This window comes from Chaetodon trifascialis, chromosome 15 (genome assembly GCF_039877785.1).
Source record: "Chaetodon trifascialis isolate fChaTrf1 chromosome 15, fChaTrf1.hap1, whole genome shotgun sequence".
Lineage (NCBI taxonomy): Eukaryota > Metazoa > Chordata > Actinopteri > Chaetodontiformes > Chaetodontidae > Chaetodon > Chaetodon trifascialis.
This window is the reverse complement of record NC_092070.1, coordinates 11991109-12001316: the sequence shown is the minus strand read 5'-3', so window position 1 is coordinate 12001316 and position 10208 is coordinate 11991109. Positions and strand designations below refer to the sequence as shown.

Below are 10208 nucleotides of genomic sequence, written 5' to 3'. Positions count from 1 at the left end.
AAGATAGCACAGTTTTTAATATTATGTCCACTGTTTTAGTGTAAAGATTTGGGATCCAGACCACCGTGGTGCCTGTAACTGGTCGCTGTTCAGTTCGAGCTAAATATAAATACATACTACCAGGGTTCCCTATAGTATATTTCACAGTAACCCAAGTATTATTCTATGAGTAACGCTCAACTCGAATCCAAAAGGTGGCAGTAATTCACGTTACGAGTTGCTGTTTTACAAACACAAAGCTGAGACTAGAAGAAGAAAACAGCGGAAGAAGATGAGACAGTTTCGTTTCCGAGTGACCTATTTAGCTTCTGCTATTATCATCAGTTAATAATCTTTATGTCTGACAATGGAATTGTCCGTTCTTAATTTAGCAGGTCGCACTTTTTGGGTGGCTAGCGTCTGATTTCTCACCCAAGAAGCGACACAAACCAAGACAGTATTGCTGTCTTACAGCGTAGCAAAATAGACTAGCTGTTGTTAGCCACTCTGATTTAGCCAGTCGACTGCGATTAAAATGAGTTGTCAAACGTTAGCGGCGTTGTAGATTCATCAGTGTGGTTTGGGCTCTTCATATTAGCAGACTAGCTGATTATCGATCGGTGGCTGATTAGCGCTCACACATTTAGCTATCTTGGCTTAGCTAGGTTCATTCTTAAAGCTCCCTTGGATGTTCACTGTGGTAAGTACACTTTGTAATAAGCTATTAGCCTGATAAGTTAGCATCTGTCATTTAAACAGCTAATCAGATCTCAGCCAGGGAATCGTTTTTGAAGTGACAGTTATGTGGTTGTAGCCAGGTAAGTTGCTGCTAACATGAAGCCTGATGAACACGTAACTTTGCGGGTCTGTTATCTGTTCAGCTCGTTTCAGTCAGTTGACAGGAAATGTGAAGAATAAAGGCTCCTTTTAGACAATGCTTCCTGTATCCCACTGAGGTGAAGTGTGGAAAGAGGGCACACAACGGGTGCGGTTAATGAATCTGTTTTTATTAAGACGGCTCATTAATAAAGATATCAATCCATAAGTAATTACAATTATTTAACGTTAAAAACCTCTTTGGCATTCATTTCCCGTCCATTTTTACTCTGGATATACTGAATCATCATTCAGTTATAATAAAAAGATGATGTTCAGATCTGTCACTTTCCTCCTCCAGCATTGTTATCAGTACATGTTTCAGAGTTTTGGTGTCTGTTCCATGTTTATGTGTCCTTCATGCAAGCTTGATTTGGACATGTTTCGATACACATGAGGAGATTTGACACACTGCACGTGTTCATGAACGTCCCTCAGCTTAGCTGCATTTAGCCTAATCAGGCAGGGTCTCTGCTGCTTCCATAAGTACAAAGAATCATGTCACCTGCAGAACAACAAGAGGACATCAGGCCATCAAAGGCCATTATACATGCTTTACCCACACAGCTGTAAATTATGAGACAACTGAAATAGTGACTATCCACATTTACAATAATAAAGAATCACTCATCACCAAACCTGTCCTGTAAACATCCCGCCTTGCTCTTCTGTGTTTCAGTCAGCAAGTGACTCTTCAGCCTCATGTCTGCTGAGGCCTCAGCTGGCAGTGATGCCGCTGACTCTGCCCAGTCTGCCGTTTCCCAGCCTGCCTTCCACAACACGGATGAGCTCAGAAATCGGGGCCTGCTCGGGAGCAAGTACGTCAAATTAAATGTGGGCGGCTCACTGCATTATACAACAGTTCAGACTTTAAGCAAGGAAGACAGTCTGTTGCGGAGCATATGCAATGGAGGGACAGAGGTCACCATAGACTCAGAAGGTGAGTGGACGTATCTCTCCGGTAAGCACTAACCGTCTCACTGCATCCTATTGTTAAGCAAAATCTAAAAGATGTTTCCACATTAAATGACACTGCGGACCGCTGGTCAACTGCAGTAAGAATGAAACTGACTCCAAATCATGTTTCCTGATGTCCCAGGTTGGGTAGTTTTGGATAGGTGTGGCCGACACTTTGGACTTGTTTTGAACTTCCTCCGTGATGGTTCGGTACCGCTTCCAGAGGACCACAGAGAACTGGATGAGGTTCTGAAGGAGGCACAGTACTATCGGGTCCAAGGACTCGTCCAGCACTGCCTCAGCGCCATGCAGGTAAATGGATGATGAGAATAATTGTCATGCACAGTAGCCCACCATAAAATCTCTAATAGTGTGTATTTGCTTCATTAAAGCAAATTAGGCAATGAGAAGCTGCCATTCATACAGGTTTGATGTGAAGTTTACGTTAGCTCGTTACAAACTTTGGCTGTGTGACATCTCTTCATTATCATCAGTCGTGTTTGCAAGCTAGCTAGCAAGTTAGGGATGAGCCAAGATGTGGAGATGAAAGTTTAATGTCAAGTGGTTGGAGGAAGATACATTGTGTGGGTGTAAAAAATGCCTGATTGATTAATTACTGCTTGAAAAGGAGCACCAGCGTTATTTTAATGGGCTCTCTCCATCGTCAGAAACAAAAGGATGTCTTTGAGAGTGTGTGTCGCATCCCCATGATAACCTCAGCCAAAGAAGAACAGAGGATGATTGCTACTTGTAGAAAGGTAAGTTGTATTTTATCTCAATCAAATGGACCCCTGACAAAAGTGGGAGCTTTACATTTGTGAGCCATGAAAATTGTAGTCTGTGTTTTTGTTTCAGTGTAACTCTTACTGAAGTTTTCTTCACAATTGCTCAGATTTATTCCCGTTTCTTGTCTTCACAGCCGGTAGTCAAATTGCAGAACAACAGAGGAAACAACAAATACTCGTACACCAGGTAAAAATTTAGGCTGACTGTTCACGTGACTTTCTGCCACATCAGAGTATTGATGTTTTTCACGTGCTCCCTTTTGGATTTTGAGTGGAAAGAACTTCTTCATCTTCTCTGCTGATCATTCCTAACACTTTGTCTCTCCCTGTGACCAGCAACTCTGACGATAACCTGCTGAAGAACATCGAACTGTTTGACAAACTTGTGCTACGATTTAATGGCCGCGTCCTGTTTGTCAAAGATGTGCTTGGGGATGAAATCTGCTGCTGGTCTTTCTATGGTGAAGGCCGCAAGATCGCTGAAGTATGCTGCACTTCCATCGTCTATGCCACAGAGAAGAAGCAGACCAAAGTAAGCATGACGCAGTGGACACACTGAGTCCTTAAAGCAATGGTTTGACAGTCCACCACACCAGTTTTCAAACTTGAACATCTGTGTTTTTAGGTTGAGTTTCCTGAGGCTCGAATCTTTGAAGAAACCCTCAATATCCTCATTTATGAGAACGGCAGAGGATCTGGTCCAGGGGGCTTGCACCTTTTAGATTCGAGAGGCTCAGGGTCATCGCTTGGACAGTCGGAGGAAGAGGGTGCCGTGGGAGGCGACCGGCGGGTACGACGGATCCACGTGAGGAGACATATAATGCATGATGAAAGAGGGCACGGTCAGCAAACCGTGTATAAGGACTAATAATGTGAAACCGTGAGGCATGGGAGAGCGACTTCCTGTATGTTCATTTTCTGTTGGATGCTTGCAGAATGAAAGAGGCGTCCTTGGTCATAGCAATAGCTTGATAGTTATGAGTTAGTTATATGTCACTGCAGAAATGTAGGGGTTGATGACTGATTTGTAACTGGAGTAAGAGTTGGCTGGAGATGAAAAATGCTTCTGTTTACAAGAAAACATAACTGTGTAAATTTTTTTAGATAGGAAATGTGTGAAATTACCTGGGACGTGAAACTGGCATAAATATTACTCTGCAAATGTCAAGGAACCTCCTGCAAGTGACGGAATGGGCCTCAAAACCCAGCTCCCACCCCATCGGTGGGTTTTATTCGTAGAGCAGACAGCCCACTGTCAATGCGGGCGTTAAGGATATGCACTGGCACCCTCCTCTGTGTTCGACTTGTAGGAAACACTGTGTCAGTCTGTTGATTCAGGTTGAGAAACATCTGTGGCCTTTTCATGAGTTGGACTGATTTATGCTGCCTGACAGCGATGAACAGAGGATGGTGGAGTTTAGCTTCGACGTGTTAACACTGGAATAAAACCGAGTAGCCATTTCTAGTGAGGTTGTCTACGAATGAGATTGTTGAGCAGCTTCATTTTCTTTGTTTAAATTATTACTGCTGTTGCTTCCAGATGTTTTTTTTTTTTTATTAATTAATTTATGAACTTAATTTATTGTTTGGTATTTAACGTATTGCACGCAAATCTCTGTGTTAGCTAGTGCTCAAGGGAGTTTTAATTCTTTTGAAATGATATGATGCACTCAATAGCACACGTCAGATTGAATTCACTCCTGTAAATGACTCAATAGCGAACTTACATTTCAGTTTAATGTTTCAAGAGGATCCGTGACCATTTCTTTGATATTGTATTGTATTCTGAGCCATGATCTTTCACTCTCGCTTTATGTCTTATACCAAACCACTGAAATTTGTAATTGGCCATACGGTGATGATAAAGGCGATTAATACTGAGATGTATGTTTATTTCCCTCAGGGAGAGGATACTGATTTTCTTTCTAATATTCACCAGTGTCTTGTGTAAATCTAATCATTCTGAATACTGAAAAAATACATTGAATGAGAGCAATATGTATCTCAGACCCTTTATAGAATCACCTGGGAACACCCTAAAATATGCACTAATATAACTTCCGTCCAATAGTGGTCATGGGAATGTTGTGAATAAATGACTTACGAAATCCAACTTGAGCTTCATGGTCTCATTTTCCGCTCTTTCCTTAATAAAGAAATGGACTCTTCTGCATACTACAGGTTACAGAAAACAAGTGGAAGTTACTGTGCTTGCTTGATGTGTCCAAAACATTTCAATCATTCAAAATGCTGATTGTAGGAATGTAATACTAACAGATGCTCAACAGTGGCATGGATTATTTGGATGTTATTCATATTATTACAGTATCCTATTATTACATTATGAATCATTTATTTAGCTGGTGCTTTTATGCAGAGCAATTTGGATTAAGTGCATTCAGTCATGTGGATACAACCCCAAAATTGCAATGATCATGCAATGCAAATAGAAGTTAATTACACTGTACATGCAGTATGGTGTCTTTTTTTTTTTTTTTTTTTTTTTTTTTTCCCAGAAGGCTTTCTCAAAGCAATTTTCTGTTTCATCAGGCTAGTGTTAGCAGTGTAAAAGGAAGAGACATCCAAATTGTTAAAGGAAATATTGAATAGAAAGGGCAAAAACAAGGGAGAAAAAACATTTAATCATGTTCCTCTGTATTTATGAAATTTTACAGTTTATGTTAAACCATGAAGGAAAAGGGTAAATCTAGGCAATCTTTTTGATAAACGAAACTTGTGAATAAAACATTTTTTCCATTAAAATCATTAGATATAAAATAAAAAACCTTGAAACCGTTGGGATCAAATTTCAATTTCCCCTCAGGGATCAATAAAGGAACTTTAAAAAATGAGTTTATGCTTTTCACAGTTACGACTAAAATGTCACCAAAATTTTTATGGTGAAATTAACTGATTCAGTTTAATTTCCATAAGAAGTCCAGGCTGTCGAAGGTTATATACCTTGTAGGGGGGGCGCAGCGTTTGGTCTGACGTCAGTTCCGGTTACGTCAGGGGACGCAGCCGCCAAAATGAAACCTCCACAGACCAAAAGTATGGTGTCGCAGAAAGAGTCGACGAGTATCCGCAGGTTTGTGTGTCGTCAGCTCCGCCATGCGCCGAACTTAAGGTACAGCTGAAGCTTTCAAAACTTGTTTGAGCCCTCGCTGTTTGTAGGTGGAATAATATCACAGCTTAACGCGCTTTTGTTGTGTTCACAGTTAAGACAACTTTGGTCTCGACGCTGTCAGCCTACTTTAGCTACACTAGGATTCAAGTCTTAAATTTAATCTAATTTAACTTTAGCTTGTTGAGCTAGCTTTGTTAAAAGTGAGGTAAAGTTGTTAGTGTGAGTGACAGCTGCCGATGAGTGGCGTTTCCCATAACAGGACTGAGTGAACTTTCCATTTTTACCGACACCTGCTGGTGAGAAGTGGTATCTTTCAGTGCAGTAAGAGTTAATGGTGAGCCAAACTTTTGGTTAGCAAGTTTTGTGCTAAAAGTGTATCTGGTAACGTTAGTGTGCAAATCTCTCACTTAGTAAAGTTTATCTCGTCTTTAGATGTATTAGAAACAAATTTTAGTTTATTATCTGGAATATTTTGCTTTGGGGGATGAAGAACAATAAAATAAATAATACCACATATGTTCTATGAAATAGATGGAGTAGACCTGCAATAATTAATCGATTGATCAATTAGTTGTCAGTTGTTAAATTAATCGTCAGTGATTTTGATAATTGATTAATCAGTTATTGTTATAATCGGAGTATTTTTTTCAGGAAAAGGAAGTCAAAGTTCTCTGATTCCAGCCTCTTAAATGTGGATATTTTGTAGTTTTGTTACTCCTATCGGACTGCGGGTTGTGGACAAAACAAGGCAACTGAGGATCTTATTGGGCTTTGGGAAACAATGATGTTTCACCATTTTATAGGCCAAACAACGAATTGATTAATTGAGAAAATAATGGACAGATTAATCGACAATGAAAATAATCGTTAGTTGCAGCCACTTTAAAAATACCTATGTGATGAATATTTTCTCATAAATAAAAACTCTAACTTTTGAAATTTAAAATTGTACTAAATGTAGTGCCAACAAAGTTACAAAGTCACACTTAAGATAAAATTTATCTAAAGTGTGAGTTTGTAACTTTGGCAAAACAACATTTACTATATTAAATATAGTAATAGTAAATATAAATAAGCAAATATATTTAATATAGTTTGTTTTTTATAGTATTCATCTGTCTCAATCAGCCATTCAAAATGTTTTGTGTATGTGTGTTATCATTTTCAGGTGTATTTCTCGGCCTGCATTCAAAAACAAAGATAATTGTGTGTGTTATTGTGAGTTACACACATCGTACACACCTTGATGTAACCTTTCTAATGTCTTATTCCAGCACACTGACCTTAGGGATTTTGAAAAGGCGATATCTGGCACACGTGCAATGTGAATCATTACGTCCAGAGGCCAAAAATTTCATGAAACAAGTGGTTCAAGAGGAGCTGATGAAAATGCAGGTATTTGATTTTTCCCATACAGTTTATATTGTGTGTTTGTTTCGGATTTTTGTAGGGAAATCTTTTTCAGCGCTGTAGTTGTTATTGTGATTGTCAATTGTTTTTTGTTTTTTATTGTTCCTGCTAGGACAATTACGAAGATGAGAGTGAGTTGGAGAGCAAGAAGTTCCAAAATAAAAGGAAGAGAGAAAAGGAAGATGACGAGGTGATAAGTGAGGAAGAAGATAAATCCGTGGCGAAGAAATCCCGTTGTCAGTCAAGCTCATCATCAGGTAGGTTATAACTTTTTTTTAATTCATTTAGGTTTGGAAACCATGAAATGTTTGTCTATTCTTGTGTGGTTCCTGACAGAATCAGTGGATAAAGATGACTGCAAAAAAGGAAGTGAGCAGAGTGAAGAGGAAGAGCAAGTTAAATCTGAATCTGAGGACGAAGAGCAAGAGGTGAAAAAATCACAGCGAAAGATGAATGGAAACGGTAAACAGCCACTGAGCAGTGAAGACTCTGCAGATGATGAGATTAATGAGTCAGAAAAAGAAGAAAATGAGAGTAACTGTGGTGACAGTCCAAAAGAAATGGTGAAAAAGAAAGCAAGTAATACAAAAAATGGAGAGACGGGAGGTGGCAACACAAGTCAAGGAAAGAAAACGCCACAGAGTGATGAAGAGAATGACACAGACACGTCAAAAAGGAGTGACAAAACCAACAGCGAAGCCTCCTCAGACGACAGTGAAAAGGGTGAGTATGCGAACTTTACACTTAAATGTCCAACACATAAAGACTTATTCATTTGTTCATTTCATTTGTCACTAATTTGTTTTGACTTTCTGTTGGATTATGCAGAAGAAAAAGACTTGGCAGAAAAGAAAGACAGTGACCCAGACTCTGATTCATCATCACTTCCCTCTTTGGAGGATAAACAGGATAGCGGGACAGAAAATACACAAGTTAAGAAAAAGGAGAAAACTTTGAAAACTAAAGAGAGCGCCAAAGTACAAAAGGTGAGGCCAGTGCCAAACATAGGTGCACACTGGTTAACTGCAGAGATGTAGAATAGACGTTGCATCTTCTATTCAGAACCTGTGCGTCTTCTGATTCGTCCCGCAGGGTGACAACAAAGCAGTTGTGAGGCTCAAACGTTACATCTCTCTCTGTGGTGTGAGGCGGAATTACAAGAAGCTCCTCGATGGCTGTCGCTCTGTTAACGCCCAGGTGGCTGCTCTGAAGAAGGAGCTTGAAGATCTCGGTGTCCATGGTCAGTGGCAACGCATTCACCTTTTAACAACACACATTCAGGGATTTACAAATAGCAATTTTTTGTTCATTTGACACAGGGCAGCCATCTATTGAGAAATGTAAAAAAGTCAGAATGAAGAGAGAGGAAGCTCAGGAACTTGCTGAGCTTGATGTCAGCAACATCATAGCCACACAAGGTAACTATTCATCACTTTTCTTTGACGTTTACATCCATCACTTTGTGCTTTTCCAGTTTTCTGAAGGAAAACACTCATTTTTATATATTTTCAAGCATCCAAGAAGAGTGTCTTATTCACTGACAAAGGAGAGAAAAGATAAGCCAAACAGTTTTGGTGTCATTTGGTGGTATTTGTTTAGGCTTGCATTGAAACACGGGGTGCTTTTCATTCCATAAATTGGTCTCCTCGTCGCCTCCACTCGCTTCCTCTCCTCACGTCTTAGCTCCGCCCAGCGAGGACATGAAAGAGGGATGCGAGGAAGGGACGTGAGGACGGAGGAAACGAAACTCCGAAATGAAAAATCCTCACTCCACAGCGTCAGTCCGAAGCGACGTCAATTACTGATGACATTTGCACAGCTATAAAAGCTGTAAAACGTGATATTATGGTCAGATCTGCAGTCAGACTGTTCTACTCCTGATTGCTATTGATGAGGTTTCAATTATATGCCGTTAGAGGCATAACAGAGGACGGCTGTGTGGTAGATTAAACCAACAGCCTTGTAGCCTTGCTTTAAAAAACCGTAATATACCAAGAATTTTCATTAATTTCTTGGTGACAGATACAATTGTTAAAAGGACACAGTTGAAACAAGAATCAAGATTACATTTGTGAAGACCTGCTCCCGCCATGATTCAAACGTGTGCCACATACGACACGCCCCTTAAATAATAAAAGACTTCCGCGTAGGCTACACCAGTGTATCCTCACTCTGATCTCCTTCAGAAGCCTCCTCTCTCCTCGCTCCTCGTCTCCTTCAGGTGCATTTAAGCAATTGGAAGATCCTTCATCATGGCGGAGGGGAAACGACTTCCGGGTCGACGAAGGAGAGAGGAGACGAGGAGGCACAATTCAACGTAATGAAAAGCACCCACGGTCCTTTTTTGAAGCCACATGATTAAAAAAAAAATTGGTCCTACAAAAGTACCATGATGCGTACCAGAATTTGTGAAATTTACATTTTTGTTGTTTTTTTGTTTTTTTTTACTGTGCATATCTCTAATCTATAATGTAGATTGTAATAGTGTCTAGTGGTGTGGTTGAATCACTAGTGTTATCATTTTATAGCACTTGTAAAATATGAAAATATTGATTAATAGTGTGATAACCTCTCTCAGGTCGACCAAAGCGTAGAGGTGCCTCATCATGCCAGGAACGACACGACCCTCCCTCTTCTACATACCTGCGCACTCTGAACTCCGGCTCTGACAGTGATCCGGAAAACTATAAACACAAAGGGCGCAGAAGAGCAACAGACTGGGCTAACCTGCAGGGGATCATCAGTGATGATGCAGACAGTGATTGATCAGAACAGTTCCTCCTATTCAGAGGCCACTTGGATATGGACATTACTTTTTTTCTTTGTACAAGTTGAGTTTTGGTTTGTACAAGTTCCTTTGATAGTAAGAATGTAATTAAACAAAATATCTAAGATTGATGCGTGTAAAATATGAGGGCAGAGTGATGATACATTATTTTTCATGTCTGTCAATGTTCTGTTTCAAATAAATGTATTGTGCACTAATTGAACAATTCTGTTTTCACCAATGTATAAAAACATAGTGCTGATTTATTTTTGCTTTTCCTAGCTGAGTAAAACATTATAAAAGAAGG

General features: G+C 39.8%; 2 protein-coding genes across 2 annotated transcripts; both read left to right on the top strand.

Annotated features, from left to right (window-relative positions):
* The first annotated feature begins 250 nt into the window (after window positions 1-250).
* On the top strand, window positions 251-4710 carry kctd13 (potassium channel tetramerization domain containing 13). Its single transcript, XM_070981817.1, has 7 exons — window positions 251-679; window positions 1535-1795; window positions 1955-2124; window positions 2481-2570; window positions 2732-2784; window positions 2934-3129; window positions 3223-4710. The coding sequence occupies exons 2-7, from the start codon at window positions 1558-1560 to the stop codon at window positions 3463-3465; spliced, it is 990 nt and encodes a 329-aa protein (XP_070837918.1). The 5' UTR covers window positions 251-679; window positions 1535-1557; the 3' UTR covers window positions 3466-4710.
* A 905-nt stretch (window positions 4711-5615) lies between these two features.
* hirip3 (HIRA interacting protein 3) lies at window positions 5616-10117 on the top strand. The gene is made up of 8 exons (XM_070981641.1): window positions 5616-5724; window positions 6999-7119; window positions 7247-7391; window positions 7471-7857; window positions 7963-8120; window positions 8227-8374; window positions 8454-8552; window positions 9713-10117. Exons 1-8 carry the CDS (start codon window positions 5627-5629, stop codon window positions 9898-9900), a joined length of 1344 nt encoding a protein of 447 aa, XP_070837742.1. The 5' UTR covers window positions 5616-5626; the 3' UTR covers window positions 9901-10117.
* The last annotated feature ends 91 nt before the right edge of the window (window positions 10118-10208 follow it).

Bases quoted from the DNA above. Each gene is read 5' to 3' on its own strand.
- hirip3 (XM_070981641.1), top strand. From the start codon at position 5,627: ATGAAACCTCCACAGACCAAAAGTATGGTGTCGCAGAAAGAGTCGACG. The intron at 7,120-7,246 runs GTATTTGATTTT...TGTTCCTGCTAG, and splicing joins AGGAGCTGATGAAAATGCAG to GACAATTACGAAGATGAGAG. The intron at 8,375-8,453 runs GTCAGTGGCAAC...CATTTGACACAG, and splicing joins TGAAGATCTCGGTGTCCATG to GGCAGCCATCTATTGAGAAA.
- kctd13 (XM_070981817.1), top strand. From the start codon at position 1,558: ATGTCTGCTGAGGCCTCAGCTGGCAGTGATGCCGCTGACTCTGCCCAG. The intron at 1,796-1,954 runs GTGAGTGGACGT...CTGATGTCCCAG, and splicing joins GGTCACCATAGACTCAGAAG to GTTGGGTAGTTTTGGATAGG. The intron at 2,785-2,933 runs GTAAAAATTTAG...CCCTGTGACCAG, and splicing joins AACAAATACTCGTACACCAG to CAACTCTGACGATAACCTGC.